The sequence below is a fragment of the Erigeron canadensis genome, chromosome 2, assembly GCF_010389155.1.
Source record: "Erigeron canadensis isolate Cc75 chromosome 2, C_canadensis_v1, whole genome shotgun sequence".
NCBI classification, from domain to species: domain Eukaryota; kingdom Viridiplantae; phylum Streptophyta; class Magnoliopsida; order Asterales; family Asteraceae; genus Erigeron; species Erigeron canadensis.
In genome coordinates this window covers 4,994,847-5,014,043 of record NC_057762.1, presented here as the reverse complement: position 1 = coordinate 5,014,043, position 19,197 = coordinate 4,994,847, and the positions used below count along the sequence as shown (strand labels likewise).

The window sequence follows — 19,197 nt, the reverse complement described above, 5'->3', positions numbered from 1 at the left end:
GTTGCATCCAAATCAATTATTTATAGACAAGAGTTGAGATTTCTAACCCGCGATTGGAAAATTTCAAGGAGCCAACCATGAACCCAAACTGCCAATGATATCCCTGACTCAGTTTAAGTATAAACATATAACAATTTCTAATACTATTGGGCCCAAAAACAATAATCCAACATTTGTGGAGTTACCATCCACGGCCCAATACCTGACCGAATCACTACACTCGTATTATCACGAATTCCATACAAAAGCAGCCTCTCTGACCTGCTTTGTGTTTCTAATTTTGTAGCGCAAACCACCAAAAGCAAAGGATAACTGCATAAGAATCTTTCAAAGGTACTCATGTAACATACGACCAACTAAAAAATCTCTAAACATGATCCAAAAGCATTAACAAGCTTCCATAGGAGTAGTTTATAATAACTAGGAAGTTACCCAACGGGGAGACATTAGAGCTAATAAGTAGTATATGACGCAACAAACCAAAACCATCTCAATAGTGGATTACAGTACGACCAACTTCACCCGTGGATGAAAAACACATGGTGATAGCTTCGATTTTGCATGGAACCGACCAGCCTCCTCTCTCTTCATAGCCTCGCTTTCAGACAATCCAACTAAATCATAGGGATGACAAGAAGGATCTATTGTAATATTTTCAGCATTTCCTATCACGTACAAAGCAATCTGAACGTCACTCCTTATACCACGATAACCACTGATCTTGACATGCTTGAAATAGTGACCAAAAATATTAGACCTAGTTTTTTCCTTTGTGATCGGTGCACACCAATATAGCTGCAAATTATCATATCAATATAGTATGTGAATTAGATAAAGTCAGAAACAGACTCCTTATTGACAAGTAGAATGTCAACATATATTCTACTTATATATACATTATTTACAAGGCCGGCTCAAGCTTTTTCGGGGCTCTACGCAGGACTAATTTTGGGGGCCTCCCTTATAACTCCAACAATTATTTAGTTAGTTCTACACCAGACCAATTTTAAAAATTTTGTCAATGATTTTGATTTATGCCACTGTCATATTTAATCGCTAATTAGATTACATGCATAACAATGAGGGATATAAGTGTTTTATAACTAAAACCAATATGTTATTGTTGTTGATGTTTTCATGTGTCTTCTTTACAACCCTAAACCCTAAAGATTTATATGTACAAATAAAACTCATATCAGAAATTAATAGAAAAAAAAATAGCCAACAATCAAAACATACAAAACAAAAATAAAGTTAAAATCATTATACATAATAAATAAAGCCAAGTAAAAACCTTAATATATACTCAGTAGTATATGTATATGCATAATAATAAAAAGATTGTTGAGGATGGGGGGGAGGGGATTGAAAGCCATCAGAAATAGAGAAAGGTAGAAATATTATTTGTTTTTCCCAAAAGCTCGATCTTTCCTCGGTTACCCCCCCATATTCAAAAAAACTAGTGGTGGCAAGCCTTAAGTAAATACCCATTCCGTTAAAATTTGGGGGCCTTAGTTAAGTGTGGGCCTTAGGTACCTGCCTAGCGCACCATAACTATGAAGCCGGCACTGATTATTTACACGAAGCTAGCTACGTGATTAACTGAAAACATACCGATATTGTAAACGTTTCCAAACTTCTGCACTTCTTTCCTATTTCAATATACTCTATTATAGTGTCATCAGGTTCTGTTGGCAAAGTCAGGTTCAATGTCTTCACATTTGGTAGTACCGGAAATCCAGAAACATTAATTGGAATATCCTCCTGGAAAAACATGAACACATTCTCACTATCTTATCATTAAAGATTAAAAACACATGAATAAATTAGCGACGAACTACTAACCCGTTGATGGTCAATGTCTAACTTCAGAACCACAAGGGTGGAAGCAGCACATGAGATCACACTAACCCGTTGACGGTCAAGTTCTTTAATCTTTGAAAGGTTGTTAAGGCGAATTTCTATATCTGGACCGATATACTGAAACTTCTCAAGATCACAATCATATAGAGAAACAGACTGAAGCTCAGTGCATTCCATCAACATCAAGTGTTTCAAGTTGATGTGGAGTCCACCAACATTAACATCGGTCAACAACCCAGATCCAACAATTTACAGCTTTTCGAGACTTGGAGAATGCTTTAATAATCCACTCAGAGCCGGTTCACTCATGTTGACACTCAGAAGCACGAGCATTTTAAGAGACAGTGTCTCTACAATTATGGAACTAGACGGCGGCCATTCTGAAAGGCGTACCATGCTTCCATCTGATAATGGTAGCGGTAAATCATAATTTTCCCTCATATCACGAAATGTTAGTTGGTTTCCACGTAAATCCAATTCAAGAACCTCGACTTTCCTGTCAAGGGCAAATCAGAGCCAATTATCTAAATCTTTTAGATATTTCTTATCCAAATCAAAACCAATCTGAAACAACTGAAGTTTTGGGCTCAAGTGACTTCGAAGGACACTGTTTACTTGATTGATGTACTTGGCCTGCTCTATAGCACTAGGTTTATCATCAATCTCATCAAGAGCTTCGCTAGCATCGAAGTCTAGGCTTTTCAGATAGGGCCATACAGAATTCCATCTTTTGGAGAGAATGCCGGTAATAACCGCATCTTTTAAAGTCAAATGAGATAGTATCTTTAAAAGTATATCATCGGGCATTTGGCTGATGGTATCTGGTCCAGGGCAGTCCTAATCCTCCTTTACAAGAAGCAAGTCATCAATAATAATTAACAAATACAAGACTGAATAAGTAAACCTAATGTGTATTAATTTACAAATTTCAATGGATAAAAAAACTATAATCATCAATGTGTACTCTGTATTTTTTAAATCACAAGAAGATATAAGATATGTGAATATACCTCCATACTCGAATCACCCATTTTCTTCTTTCCTTTTGCTCCTGAAACAACACCAAACAGAAAGATACCAGACACTTAAAAACTTCGATAAATGAAAGCATGACCTATGAACAATGCAAAAATGAATAGGCCACTACTCTTGACGTCCTCTTTTTCCACCTTTTCATATAAAAGGTCCAATAACACAAACGATTACTGTTATGCATAATGCAGAAGAATGCAGAGTGTATACCAAAAACGATTTGATTAACGGATAAGATTCCTTAATATAACTAGTGATAAGTTGACAGAGGTAAGGAATACCATTTGATACTTCAGGTTGAGTTTGAGTTGAGACACCAGGCTTCAGGTTCGTGCCAACACCCTGTTTTTCGTCAAGAGGTTGCTGCTTCACAATGTTCTTTTCAGTATACTTCATCAAACGATCACCTCCAACCCATTCATCAGAACTGTAATCAAATTATTGGAGCTTTATAAGTATTATTATACACTTTCTGGGTATTGGTTTTTATATATCGCTTGCCAGACATTCTATCCACAAACGTTTTGCAGAAACAACAAAAATGGTTAAACTATTTTCTGAAGATAGTAAGAGTACTTTAAGACCTATTTGACGGCAACATTAGAAGTTTCTTTAAAGAATAATTTTTAAGAGTAAAGCCAAAAATATCTTACCTTTCACTCGAATCCTGCGAAAAGAGAGAAAGCAATCGGTTAAATGATGTTACACTATAAAGACAAACATTTTATCACAAACTTCTAAAAACAATTAAGAGCATGTGCTACATGATTACAAATTGGTAACCAGTGTTGTCAAAGGCGAGCGCTTCATTCGCCTAGGCGCAAAAGGAAGGCGAGACGCACCTCCAGCCCCTGAAACCCTAGGCCTAAGTCGACCATGAAAAAGACGGTCAACTGTGGTGGTCAACAGCGGTCAAAATGGTCAAATGGATCAAGATTTGACCAAATCATTCAAGATCGGCCAAATCGTGGCTAGATCTAATGTTTTCCGGCCAAAATGAGTGACCATATATATTATTTTTATGTAAAAAGTTATGTTTTTTTTATATATGTTTATAATAGTCTAATAATTTGAAGTTATTGGTTGAAAAGTTTATATTTTTTTTAATGATATTTGGTTTTATAAATGACATTTGATTTATTTTACTATTATTTTTCACCATATATAAATATTTTATATTTATTTACTCAGTGCACTTTTTTTTTTGGGCGTGCGCTTTTTTTGTGCCTCTCGCCTTCGCCCTACTTGGGGTCTTTGCGTTTTGAGGTCGCCTTCGCTTTTGACAACTATGCTGGTAACTAAACAGTACATGAAACCAAACTTACAAGGTAATGGACAAAGTAATCCCACTGATTCTTCCGTATCTCAGCCCATAGAACCTGCAAGACAAAAATGGAAAAAAAAACACAAAATATTCAATTTTCAAGCACTTGTATTATTATTATTATGTAGAACAGAGCACATAAACCGTTCGACATATAGCTAAATACATACAAAAGACTTGCAAGTCATTTTAATAGACAACCAACAAAAGATAATATATGCTCTCTGTAGCTAAAAAGTTATCTATATCAGTTATCACGTAGGAGTTAGGTCATACACCACTTGCACAGTTTCTACGGCTGGAAAAGAAGAGGATCAGAGTGTTGGTTTCAGGCCCCTTGGTTTACACACACAAACACACACCTACGTAAATTATATTAGAGAAGATAAAAATGGAGGAAAACTTCTATATTCCCAATATAAAAGATACCCAGATAACATCTACCTATGCTATTTATAATAAACTAAAAGAAACATGTGCAAATAAAACTAAATCCACGATCTCTTGGAAGTTGAAAACGCATCAACTTTATCCCGTAACATCTTGACCAATTCAGAAAACAGACTTACACCAAAAGATTTTAACGTCACGTCCAAATGGAAGGTTAAAAGACTGTTTTACCCGTTGACCCTTTAGTCTCTTGACCCGCAAGGCCGCAACCTACTGACCCATTTGACACACAACCTACTGACCGTTTGACCCGCAACCTACGAACCGTTTGACCCGCTGAACCGTGAACAAATTGACTAATCCAACACAGAGTCTGTTCATGTTCACTTGTTTAACTTCAACCGAGCAGACGAATGAACACTTACGTCATGTTTGGCAAAAGTTTTTTAGGAGGTTTTAAGCTTTTTTTTTTTGAACATGAGCTTTTAGCTTTTAGTTTTGACTTTTGAAATAAGTTTCCATTATGTTAAAAGCCTTGTTTAGAATAAGTTTCTATTATGTTAAAAGCAATTAGCTGAAACCATTATTTCGAAAGAAATAACAAAATGCTACATAACTACTTCCACTTTTTCTGTATATAACATTGAAGAACAAGCACTCACTGTTTATGATAGAAAAAAGGCTTGGAGTATCCGACAATCCGCTCTCAGCTCCTGGGTCGGGTTGATTAGCTAAAAGTCTAAAACGCTGCTTCTAAATGTTATCTCTAAAAGTACTTATAAGTCGAGAATCGAGATCAAACATGGCTCAACTCGTTTACAATTTCATTAGGGATTATATCGGTCTTAATATCATATCATACTCATTATTGTCTCGCATAATACGCGAGTGAACATATATAATTACTATATAATTAATATAATGTTGTCGTATTTATTCATTAACCTATGATATTATGATCATGACAAATTTTGTTTTGATTATGTAAACTAACAAGATATATACACTAAATTTTTATAAAAATGGTCTAACATGTCATTAAAACTAACAAAGTTTCACAATTTATTCACTTTTATATTATTCTCAATTTTGAAGTTTATTTCATCTTGGACATCATGTTTATTTGTATACAAAAGGTGAAAATCAAACGAAAGGGTACCATTCATTCGATTTCATAGTAATCACCGAGTTGATCGAACTAAACTTGTATTAGTGCGGCCAATGGATTGGTGACCCATTGGTAAGGTCTTAGACCTTGGGGAAATATCGAATCCCACTTTTTACATTTGTAGGAGTGGATTATTAAGAGGTTTTTCGAGAGTCTTGGGTTTCACCCTAGGCATGCGTGGTTCGAGCACCGCATACTGCCCAATTGGATGTTACTGTGGTGTTTTGAATGCTAACTGCTAACTATTAATTACTAACTCGCTCTTAAAAAAAAACCCTTTTTTAAATACTTCGAATGGGTTAAATAGGCATCCAAACTTCAATGTTCTAAAAAGCAAGGATACTAATAGAAATATTTGGAAAATACGAAACACAATGTGTGTATAAGTAATTTACTAACTAAGAGCATCAACAACTAGATCTATACCCGGTCGTTGACCGGGATAGAAACAATAAAATATATTGATAAGCATACAAAACATGATCAACTTTATCTCATAAACTTAAACAAAATAATCTTACGTTAAAATAATCATTGGTATAAGATGGCATTGTGATATCTACAAAGAGATTTAAATTTAATTGTCCTAACCAGATCCTCCTTCGAGAGTTACCCAAATTTAATCAGTTTGATATATATTAAAATTTTCAATCCTTGATCTTACCTCAATTTTGACTTGAAACCGACTTGAAAGATTGGGTTAGGGTGGTGAAATCTTGACCTGGTAACCCGCCAACTTGATTTTTTTGGTTTGGGATCAGGTTGACTTTTGGGGTTGATAAGTCAACCTGCCAACAAACTCATTTTATCCCACAACCAATTTGACTTAGAATCAACCTCTCAAGTGCCAACCCACCAACACACATGACACGGGATTAAACCGCCAACTCATTTAAGTTGCCTACCTACCTTTACTAACCCATGTGATCTGAAATCAACCTACCAACCCACCTGAAATCAACATATTAATTAGATCGCTTCGGTAGAACTGACTCAGGTTCAAGTTGAAGTTACTGTCTTAAAAAATTTATAAGGTTAAGTTGGGGTAATAAAGTTTCAATCCGTCAACCGTATGCAGATCCGAAATAGGCTTACTGCAAAGTATATGATTGGTCTTAGTTTTAAATAATAAGTACCAATATAACATATTAAGTCTCTACCTTATAGCTTTAATATTTATATTATTTATATATAATTATTCAACCTAACCTTTTTTTTAAACATTCCACCATTAAATTACAATCAAAATTTAAAATAGATGATTGACAAAGCTGGTCACCATTACCCCAGTTACCGCATATAGTACTGAACTAATATGTTTGTTTTGATATAAACATATGACATAAAGTGGGAAAAATATAAATTTATCTTGTATAGAAAGCTTTAAAATGTAAACTCAAATAGCTATTATTTCTTATGACTTTGAACTTAGATTCAACAAACTAACATTTTTATAACATTTTTACTTGACATATGAACTCTTAATTAAACGTTTATATCATAGTTTATCACCGTAGGATTCAAACAATCTTATAGATTTACTTGACATGCGATCTCACAATAAAATGGTAATTTATTTTATTTTTTAATTATTTAGAAAATCTGTAAGCCAAACTTCTTATATATTTGTTTAATTCATATTTTAAATATTGTTTAGTCTATAAATGTGTTACTTGGTAATTATAACACATTATTATTATTATTATTATTATTAATATTATTATTATTATTATTATTGTACAGATACATATATATAATTAAAAGCTAACAAAATAAGGAATAACAATACATCTAAAGAAACAAAACTAAAGATTTAATATGATTAAAAAAATGGGACCGATCAGTATACATATTGTTAAAAGGAAAAAGAAAAATTAATCTCCAACAAAAAATAGTATAATGATATTAAATTGCTATATGATAAAGAATTTAGAAATCTAATATATATATATATATATATAAATTAAATGATGATATACAGGTATACTAATTTTCAAACAGTTGAAGAATAATAAATTATGAGATTGCAAAAGTTATCAAAAATTAAAGCTAATAATTAAAATGATTATGTACGTCTGGTTTTAAGTAAGCTTTTCCACAGCAACCAAAAATAGTTTCCATCTCACACCCCATCGGTCCTTTTATATAATCACTATCCCTTTCCGTTTTTAATCTTTTCTTCTATTATATTACATTGCATCATATTAATAAATTAATAATAGTGTTGATTTTTATAAGTTGTTAAAACATAAAAACCATTATACGGTAAAGTTTTTCTAATGTCGTGTCACTGAGTTGTTGCAAAAAAAAAAAAAAGCAAGGGGGTTTTGGAGGCTTTTAGGAGTTTAAAAGCCCCAAGCTTTCATCGTTAAAATGATAGTGCTGTTTGGATATTCATTCGAGATCAAAAGTCTCAACCCGAAAAAAGCTCCTAAAGAACCCGAAAAAGGGTTTTTAAAATAAAAGTTTTGTGTAAAGAGGTTGTAATAAAAGTTTCAGCTCCTAACTACATCTCGAAGCTCCTAGACACAACTCTAGCTTGAAAGTTTTATACCAAACATACCCTAAAACTTAGTTAAAGTTTTAAAGTTTATGTCTTCTATCTACACTAAAAAAATATCATAAATACTAATGAAATCCTGTACAATATCTATCTTAATTAAAATGTTTTGTATTTGTTAAAGCATCTAGATGCTACAACTTTTTTGTCATAAGCTTTTGCTACCTCTACCTATGTATCATTAACTAAGTTAACGTAAAGAAGAATTATTAATAAAAGTTGGTATATATTACTGTATATATGTAAATGTCCATAAGCAACTTACACGAAATGCACAGCTTCATCACTTACAATATTTGTTAAACTCTAAAAAGCAAGTTTATTAATGTGATGTATAATAATAGTTACATTAAATATCATAAAAGATTTACCATAGTTAGATAACATAGTTGACTTTCAATTTAAATGGTGGAGATTAATTTGTGGGTTTATTTTCAATGGTTTAGATCAAAAGATAATCTTATTTTTTTCTCTTTGTAGTGGTAGCCATATATATATATATAATATATAATGTTGTGTTTTCAAAAGCTTTTTTATGAAAAAGGTGTTAAAGGTTTTTATAAAAAGTTTTTCTCTCCATTGGAATTCAAAAGTTTAAAGTTACTTAAAACATAAACTTTTAAATAAAAGACTAAATGAAAAGTTGAATATCTATCAACTTATATGTTATGTCTTCCACCTATTTTTGTACTATATTAATGTATTTTAATTATCAAAAAGCTTTTGAAAAGCTTTTTACCATTAGAAAGGAATTTTTTTTATAAAAACCTCTTACAACTTCTTACACCTTTTTGACATAAAAAAAGCAATTGAAAATAAACCATTGTGGATTCCCTAATTATGATTATCAAATTTCACAGTCAACTTAATCCCATTATTTTCAATTTTCTTATACACGGATGATTATTGTACATTTGTACATGAACAAATTTGTTCAACTTTTTAATCTATAATTGGTGCAGTACTAATGTCTACGGACTAAAAAATAAAGCACAATGATTTAAAAAATCATACATTATATTTTGAAATATGCGGAAAAATGAAAACTATTATAAAAAAAAAATACAAAGTTCGTTACATAACTCATAAGATATATACACATAGTCACATTTTTTTAACGGCAAGTGTTAGATGTTGATGATTTGAACCCAACAGTGACATTCAAGGTGGGCAGTATGCTGAAATTGGAACACACATTTATTTAGCATTATAATAAAATTTTAAAAAAAACACAATATCTCCATTTTTATATAAAATCATAAATCAAATTACTAACTTTAAAGTGTAATATGTATTTGTTTTATACAAGAAACATAACTTTCATAATAAAGTTACATTACATTGACCATACTCAATAAATATTACCCATTATGTCTTAAGTTAAAGTGTTTATAATAAAAATGATATATATAATTATAGAACAATAAAATATAAATTTAACACTTATCTTATGATGGGTATAATAGGAATCATATTTTAACAGTACAACATTTTCTTAATTAACATTTTTTAAAGTTTAACAAACTAAGCAGAATTATAATAAGACATAATTATGCTATATGCATTAAATTAGAATACATATATGTGTGCGCATGTAAAATTTAAAGGTTTTTATTTTGAAACGACATAATATCGTATTTATATTTTTAAATTACATGCATAATTAAGATGGAATTTAAGACTTCTGAAAAACTTCTTAATAATTCAACCCTACAAATATAATATAAAAGATAAGACTCGAATCCAAAAAAGAGTGCTTACTTTAATATATTTTTTATATTTGTTTTTTTTTTCCACATTTTCACCTAATACAATAAGTTTACACTAGATTATAGCCCGTAAAACGCGGAAAAAACCTATAAAAAAATTACATTTGTACGTATAAAAAGTTAGCACAGTGGTATAATAAATACTTAAAGGCTATTAAAAAATGACAGAATAATAAATGAAATAAGAATAATGAAAATAAACCAGTTTTTTTTTTCCATAAATCAACCATGGTATAAATATAATTTCAAAGACTAAGGTTTGACACCTAACAAGTGTTTTCTAGTTTTATGAAGTATCACAAATGATTATATTTTTGAAGATTACAATGTACGCTTTTTTCTAGTTAAATACGTATAGTATAAAAAGTTATAAGGATTCACGGTATTCACAAAATAATTTGATACACAAATAGTAGTGTTTTTGTAGAAGCCCTATGATCCACAAGCATGTAATCTCCTTTATTGAAGCCATAACGAAGTTATTGATTTCCCTAAACGCCTCCTTCATTAAAGAGAGACTCGAATGGGACAACTTTTGGGTTGTCTTATACGTTTGCTTCTAAAGTAAGACAACTTTAACCCAAATGTTCCAAGATTCCTTGAATGCATCGATTTCAGTCATTCTAGCGAACACAACTTGACCTGCCATGAATTTGTATATAGTGATATGGAAGCAAATATGTATTTTTATTATGCTAATGCGTAGTTGATGTATAATATTCACACATTTTTCATATCACGATAATAACTCTTTGTCACAATATCTTCTATGGGCTCATTCAAATGATACACTATAAACAATAACAACCCTATTTTTCAACCTTAATCATATATAATCAAGTGTATAGTTATACTTCATAACATATGGTTAATTTAAACCATAATAAAATACAAAATTATTTGTAAGAAAATCAAATACGAAAAATAAACTATAATAGAAGATGGATCATCAAAATAAAATTAAAAGAAAAAATAGATGATGATGTGAATAAAAAAGGTATAAAAAACTTAGACATATTAATTTTGATATGATTAGGAGAATATTAATTAATAATATGTATTGTTGGAACGTTTAATCCATAGTTGAAGGACTAAAAGAGTATTTGATTAAAAATTGAGTCAATGATGATGTCATTATCTTGATCTAAGGGTGGGAAAATAAGAAATAAATTTAATAAATGGTCAAAATTAATCATTTTTGAATTAAGAGTTCTCTATTAGTATTTATTAAAGATTTGTATGTTTTACTAAAGTGAACATTCTTTTTCATAATTGAAATGACAAACTTTTGTAAATTGTTATACCATTTAAGGTTATGAATGTAGTAATTTACGTGTTCAACTCACACTTTTGGCAACTCAATAAAACGTTTAGACTTGGGAAGAGGATACACATATATATGTATCAACATCTTACCGAATAGTTAAAATGTAGGACTAAATAGTTAGCATTCTTTTGTAAAAGCAAATTTCATTGTTTACTTATAGCTTTTGTTAAAAAATCAAAATGCTAATGTCGTACTTTTAAAAGTTAAGTTGGATTTATTTTAAATATGAATTTATTCATATTAACTTATTATTTACCTACTTAAAATATATTATTATAATTAATTTATAATAATATCAATATTTTATTATTTTTAATATTAAACCTGTATGTAAGTATATGTAACGAAATATATGAAACATGCATTGAATTTAATTATATATATATATATGTAGGAATGGCAATGGGTCGGGTTTGGCGCGGATAGTGTCAAATCCAAACCCAAATCCGATAAGGAATATGCGCCCTCGGGTACTATCGGGGACCCCGTCGAGGGTAAAATAATGTCCCAAAACCTGAAACTCGAAACCCGCCCCGATAAGGAATAGTTATTTTTCAATAATAATTACCAAAATTTTGTTTAATTTGAGAAATGATGTTTTGAGAAATGGATGGAATGTAGATACAAATTAATTGATATTAGTGTGAAACATTGTAACTACAACGGTGAAATATAAATTCAAAACTAATCACTTATATATATTTATATAAATATTAAAACAGTAGGAATCTTAGCTTTTTAAAACCCTCTTTAATTTAAAACTATTTTTAAAATTTGCCACATAGGATTTTATCCTATGTGTCATATTTATAATTTTCCACAACATTTATTTATTTATGCAATAAAAAATATTAAATATATATTGGTATGTAAAAAATAAAATTATGAAATTAATAAAATTTATTTTGTTTCCTAAAAACCAACATTAGTTTCATATATAGATTACATAATTGTGTCGACACATCACACCATTGTCATATTTTTTTTTAAAGTTGTTTTTTGATTTCATCTTCAAATTCTTTTCGACTTTTAATATGAAAAATAATTGGGTTGTTAATTTTTATGTGCTTTATATATCATTATATTTCTCAAAAAGTTCATATGCTTTAATGTATTATTATATATTAGTTCATGTTCATTTTTATTCTTTTTACGTAGGTTATTTTAAATAGCCACACATCGTGCGGGTAAAAGACCTATATATATATATATGGCCATATTTTATATAATTATTGATATCGGGTCGGGTTGGGTCGGGGTGGACATGCCCCACTCCCTGCTTCGAACGGGTTCGGGTATCGAGTTTCCCCGTCGGGTCGGGTTTTTTTTCCATCCCTATATATATATATGTAGGTTTTGGAGTTTTTGTATTTGATTTGGAAACAAATATTGTTTATCTATATGAACGGATCGACATTAGATGTTTGTATTTATTATTAAGAGTATGTATGTATGTGATGTTTTTGAGAAGAAAAAAAAAAAATTAGAACTACTATTTTGGGTAAGAAAGAAAACATGGAGCCGGTTAAATGTACATATAATCATTTACTTTTACATGATTGAGAACAGAATATTTTGTTTAATCATATAAATTATAAGTATTGATATTGTCATTAATTAAAGATAAAATAATTAAATTTGATCTAATGAATATAAATCAAAGATGAGATCCATCTAAAAGCTCCTATTTATTTAAGATTGAATTTAAGACCTTGTTATATATATATTGGTAGATTCTCTAATATCTTAAACCCACCGAACTATTTTCATAGTACCAACATTACTTTATTGTTTAGTTAACTGAAGGAAAAAAATGAATGATAAAAGTTTCTCTTCCTAATCACCTAAAAAATGAGAGAGAAAACAAAAAAACAACTAAATTTTTTTCTCTTATCCTTTCCATTTCTTCCTTTTCCACACTTAAAAAAAATTTTTAAAATGCATTTTATAATTTTCTCCCCTATTCTTTATTTTTTACACCTTTAAATAAACGAAACAATATAGTTTCATACCCATTATTTTATATTGATAGATACTGAATCCTAGACAAAATAGAAATATAGATTTTTTTTGGTGCATATTTTGAATTTTTATAACAAGATACCTATATTACATTACACATATCTATATCTATACTATCTATATAAACAAACTATCCATCTAAAATTTAACACTATACCTTTAAAATATCTAATTTACCTTTTTAATCTATATTACCATCAAAAATTTTATTCATGGAATTCCAAAAATACCCTTAAAAAAACATTACGCGTGTCCATTCCCTTCCCTTAAGTTGCTCCAATAGTATACCAAAAAAACACACATGCGTTACCGAATTTAATAATCAATCAACATAAAAAAACACTCACTCTAAAACAACAACGGCGGTAAGAAACACTTGAGTTAAATCTTACATTCATGTAATAACATGGTACAACTACTTAACCAACGTTTTTTCCTATGCCCCGCTGCATCGCGCGGATACAAGACTAGTAGAAGCAATATATTGTTAACTCGTTGTTTTTAAAAGATTATAGATATCAAGGAGTTCTATAAGGTTTAACAGTTATCGACTAATTTTTCAATTTTAGTCCGAAAAAAACCTCTCATAATTTTAAGTTTCAATAATTTTCAAATTATAACCGATACCAAAGTGCGTAATATTGAAAACTAAAACTTTAAAAAATCTTAAAAGTGAAACCGATACCAACTCTTTATTAAGAACACGTCTTATTTATTTCTATCTCTATTTATGAAATTATGTCATTATATAAAAATTTTAAGGAAAATTACATAAATGGTCAATTTCAATTGTATATATCTTAATCTGGACAAGTAAAGAAAAAATTACTTTGATGGTTTTAAAATCCTTATTACTTACCACTTTTGGTAAGAAATATCATCAAACTAGTGTATATGAGAGTTTTAAATTCTTGTACTAGAATTCTTCTTTTTTTCATGTACTTATTAACAAAAAAAATAAATCACCGAGCTCTCATTGAAGTTTGCCTAAACCTCCATAGTTTATACGAAACAAAAAAGAAAGAATTGATCGACTATTGGATAATATGATACATTCACTTCTCATAATTTATAGAATAATTTTCCTTTTTTTCTATGATGTTGCCCAAAGTTATTATGAATATTATGTTATCTTGGATTCTTTATAGCATTAGCAAATATAAGACATTTGGATTATTGCTTTCCCGGTCCAAACTTAGAAAATTAGGTCTCGTATTCGATCATTCCCAATTGTTTTTTCAAATTAATTCAATAGGCGAGATGTTATCATATATCATTTTTAATATGGTGCCTGTTTTATTTTAGAGAAAATTACATTTGTGTGCATCGAATCAAAATAGGTGCATGTATCCTGTGTATAGAAAATACGGCAATTTTTTTTGTTGAATAAAATCTAAATTGACTTAAATGATGCGGCAAACGGCAATACTGTCTTTTTTGCTCTATTTACAGCAAAGTTTTGGCTCTATATATAACATACTAACTTAATACTCTCAATTTCCCATCATTTTGTTTTGTACGTAACAATTAAGGATGGACTTGCTTTGTTTATGTGGTCTATTTTACTGAAATTTTAAAGGATAAAATTTGACGAGCTAGTTAAAATGAAATTTGGAATGAATATTATATAAGTCGAAGATGATTCTTCTTCTAGTTTCCGTTCATTTTGTACGTAACAATGGTTTTATTTACTAATGAAGAAGTATATAATAAATTAGTACAAATGGTGAAGTCATCATGGCCAACCTCATTTTATTGGTTGAATTTATTTCTTACCTATGGTATTAGGTAGTAAGAATTATATGATTATTTTAGACGATTTTTTTTAGATGTCTAAATTAGTACGAGTATATAGTTATATAAACTATAATATTTCATCATCTAAGTAATTTTTTTAAAATTTCAAGCTACTTTTAGAAATATTTAAAAATATATATAGACCATTAGTCCATTATATATATACTTATAAAATTTACCCGATTCTCTTTAATAAACTAATAATTCTATGTATCTTTTGAAATATTTCTACTACTTACCAACTTAGTCAAGGTTGCAATTCTGCTTTCATCACACTTATACCTAAGACTTTGGATCCGGGAAGCCTTAACGATTACAGGCCTATTACTCTTGTTGGGGTCATTAGCAAGGTGATATCAAAAAGTTTGAGTAATCTGCTGAAACCTGTTCTTAGTCCTTTGATTTCTAAGTGATAGATTGATCCTAGATGGCCCGTTGGTGATAAATGAGTTAATTACTTGGGCGAAGAAAAGCAAAAACAAATCATTCATTTTCAAGGTTGACTTTAACAAAGCTTACTACAACGTTAATTGGAACTTCTTGATAGAAATTATGGATCAAATGGGGTTTCCGAAAAAATGGTGCAAGTGGATTTATGGCATTCTTTCGTCGGCTAGAGCTGCGGTGTTAGTCAATGGGTCACCAACATTTGAATTTCAATGCCAAAAAGGAATGCCACAACGTGATCCTATATCCCCATTCCTCTTTTTATTGGTAATGGAAGGCTTACATGCTTGGTAAATAAAGCTCGAACTCGGGCTCGTTGTTTGGTTTTAAACTACCTAATGAAGGATCGATTCTTACACACCTTCTATATGCGGATGACTGCACTTTTTTGGGCGAATGGACTGAGGAGAATCTAAAGAATGTTGCTCGAATTTTGCGGGTATTCTTCTTATGTTCCGGTTTGAAAATCAATCTTAGTAAGTCTAATCTTTTTGGAATTTGTGTCGAAGACAATGAAGTAAAAAATATGGCTAACATGATAAAGTGCAAGGAAGGATCTCTACCTTTTACTCACCTAGGAATCCGGATTGGTAGTAATATGAATTGGATAGATAACTGGAACTTCTTATTTGATATATTTGAGAAATGATTGGCGCGGTGGAAGTCAGATACTATTTCAATCGGTGGTAGAGTTACACTAATTAAAGCCGTGTTGGAAAGCTTGCCGACTTATTATTTCTCTCTTTTTAAAGTCCTGGAATCGGTAATTGAAGGCTTAGAATCTATTATGAGAAAATTTCTTTGGGGAGGGATTGCAGAAAAACGAAAAAAAAAAATGGGTGGCTTGGGATCGTGTGGCGTTACCTTCAAAAGACGGAGGTTTGGGAATTGGGAAACTTAAAGATGCCAACATTGCTTTACTCTCAAAATGAATTTGGAGTTATAAAATAGAGCCAACTGCATTATGGAGGTCTATTATAGATGCTTTACATGGTACGACGAGAGGGTGGAAACTAGTTCCTTGTTCAACTTCCATGGCTGGGGTGTGGACGACTATCATCAAGACCGTGGAACGGTTCAAAGTCGCAGCTAAGTCCATTTGCAGCTTTTTCAAAGGTGTATGTGGGCGTGGAGATAAAATAAGATTTTGGCTAGATCCATGGGTCAACGATACATGTTTAACAAATCTGTTTCCTAATATTTTCAAAATCGAAGAGGAGAAAAGAGTGTTGTAGTGAAACAAGAAGATTTGTGGGGTGTAATTCGTGGCTCGATTCCGTTTTCACAAGAACTGTTGGACAAATGGCTAGTGTTTCGAGATATGATTGACGAATGCAGGGTGTTACAAATAGAAGATCGGTGGGTATGGATAGGGGACAATGGCGAGAACTTTTCTATCAAGAGTGTCAAACGATTATTCAAAGTTGGAGAAGCTATGATGGGCGTTTTATCTTCAAATGGGCAAAAGCGGTTATGAAGAAATGTAACATTTTTGTGTGGCGAGCTGCTCTTGATCGCTTACCTACGTACAAAGCACTTAGCTATCGGAATTTTAATTTTGGAAATACTCATTGCGGTTTATGTGAGGCATGGGAGGAAACTATAGACCATCTACTTTGCTACTGCCAATTTGCTTTGGAAGTTTGGGGTCTTATAAGTAATTGGTGTAAGGTTGAAAATCTTAGCTTCTCTTCTGTGAAGGAATTGATCTTGGCAGCGGACAACATGGGGCTCGGGAAAAAGTCGACCAAGGTGTGTAAAGGGATTGTTTTTGTTATGAGTTGGTGCCTTTGGAAAGCTAGAAACGAAAAGGTTTTTGATTAAGCATCTATTAGCGTCGACAAAGTGTTCATAGAAGCCAAAGCGATAGGTTTTATGTGGTATAAAAATAGAATGAAAAAAGGTAGTATTAGTTGGGAGGAATGAAATTCTTTCAATGTAACTTCCAACTTTTGTAATCTTACTACTCCGTAATTGCGGAATAGGGTGAATATATACGACATATACTTTTAAAAAAAAAAATACTTACCAACTTTACATCTACCATAATCCCTTCATATTTTAAATTTCCGTAATTTTTACGAGTAATTTACTTCGATAAAACCAGTCCCAAACGGATGGGGATTCTCTAAAGCATTTTGACCTTTGGATTGAAATCAAAGGTCAAAATTTAAAGATCATCTTTAAATCTTGACCCTTAATTTTAATTCAATGGTTAAGATTAACAACTTTACCTCTAAAGTTAATCCTCATCCGTCCCAAACCCCAAAACAAAAACTTTTAACTCTTAAAAGTGAAACCCGTAACAACTCTTTATTAACAAAAAAAAACGCCTTAACTATTTACAACATATACGTACAAAATCTATACACAATAGATAACAAAAAAAAAAGTACACTTTGTAACATATATACCAACTCTTTCAGTATTTCAGTTCTCGGACTTGATCAAAGACGACGTCGTTTTGCCACCAAGCGGAGACGCCGGCCGTGAAAACATCTGATTAACATCAATCCGATCATTTCCGCCGAGTTTACAGACCAAACCTTCACCGATATCTTCACCGATCTGCGAATCCTCACATCGGATTCTCAAAATCGGATTAGGAAAACGAGATCTGAAAACATGACCGTTAGCATCCTTGGGTGACGTCATCATCATTGACACAACTGATTTCGGCGAGTAATATTCCATATCTTCATTAGAAGAACCGCTGCTTTCTTGATCTGTATCTATATGTTTTGATGATACTTTTAGTGACGTCACCGTTTTCCGAGAACGGAAGTCTCGGGATAGTTGTGAGTTTACCGAAACGGCGTCGTTTATTGATGTTTTCATAGCCGTAATGAATGAATAAGTTTAATAATGAAAAATTTAAATTAAACTAATGAAACGACGTCGGATTGATGAGGTAATCACACAATGTTGTGAATAATAATATGTGTGTGAAGATGATATAGATATATAGACATATATATATATAGATATAGATATATATAGATACAGAGGAATGTATGTATATAATGAAAGGAACGGTGTGGATGTGACCATGTGAGGTGTGTAATTCTCCTTCATATGAATGAGAGGTGGGGGAGGTTGAGAAGATGACACGTGTGTGTGTATGACGTGGCGGTTTGATTGGGTGGGTTGAAGGTCATGAGGGAGAATTGAATTCAATTGAATTGACGTGTGTGTGTCGACGTTGACAACTATGGGATTTCTAGTTTGAATTGTTGTTTGTGCCACGTTTTAGTATTATTATTGTTATTATATTTTCTTATGGCTGCCACGTTTAATTTTATTTAATAAGGAAATAAGGTTATTGTGTTTACACTAATCTATTTTTTTTAACAGTGATTCAGCATTATTGCCTCTTCAATATCCGGTAGAGATCGACCACGTCACCAGCACAGTTAATCCGAGGGCATGACTGACGGTGGAAGTCCCACTACTGTTCTGGAGGAAACCAGCTAAATGTTAGAGAAAACCACTATGCCC

General features: G+C 31.3%; 2 protein-coding genes and 1 long non-coding RNA gene across 3 annotated transcripts; 1 reads left to right on the top strand and 2 right to left on the bottom strand.

Moving 5' to 3' along the window:
• Positions 1-284: 284 nt before the first annotated feature.
• On the bottom strand, positions 285-2,040 carry LOC122587569. The gene is made up of 3 exons (XM_043759750.1): positions 1,846-2,040; positions 1,615-1,764; positions 285-795 (listed from the first exon to the last, which is right to left on the bottom strand). Exons 1-3 carry the CDS (start codon positions 2,038-2,040, stop codon positions 502-504), a joined length of 639 nt encoding a protein of 212 aa, XP_043615685.1. The 3' UTR covers positions 285-501.
• Positions 2,041-2,872: 832 nt separating this feature from the next.
• Positions 2,873-3,562, bottom strand: LOC122586577. The gene is made up of 3 exons (XR_006322039.1): positions 3,549-3,562; positions 3,177-3,322; positions 2,873-2,914 (listed from the first exon to the last, which is right to left on the bottom strand). It is a non-coding gene; the product is annotated as an uncharacterized LOC122586577 (long non-coding RNA).
• Positions 3,563-17,031: 13,469 nt separating this feature from the next.
• LOC122587568 lies at positions 17,032-17,523 on the top strand. Its single transcript, XM_043759749.1, has one exon. It carries the CDS (start codon positions 17,032-17,034, stop codon positions 17,521-17,523), a length of 492 nt encoding a protein of 163 aa, XP_043615684.1.
• The last annotated feature ends 1,674 nt before the right edge of the window (positions 17,524-19,197 follow it).

Bases quoted from the DNA above. Each gene is read 5' to 3' on its own strand.
- LOC122587569 (XM_043759750.1), bottom strand. From the start codon at position 2,040: ATGGAATGCACTGAGCTTCAGTCTGTTTCTCTATATGATTGTGATCTT. The intron at 1,765-1,845 runs GTTAGTAGTTCG...ATGTTTTTCCAG, and splicing joins TAGACATTGACCATCAACGG to GAGGATATTCCAATTAATGT. The intron at 796-1,614 runs GTATGTTTTCAG...GATAATTTGCAG, and splicing joins TGGAAACGTTTACAATATCG to CTATATTGGTGTGCACCGAT.
- LOC122587568 (XM_043759749.1), top strand. From the start codon at position 17,032: ATGCAGGGTGTTACAAATAGAAGATCGGTGGGTATGGATAGGGGACAA.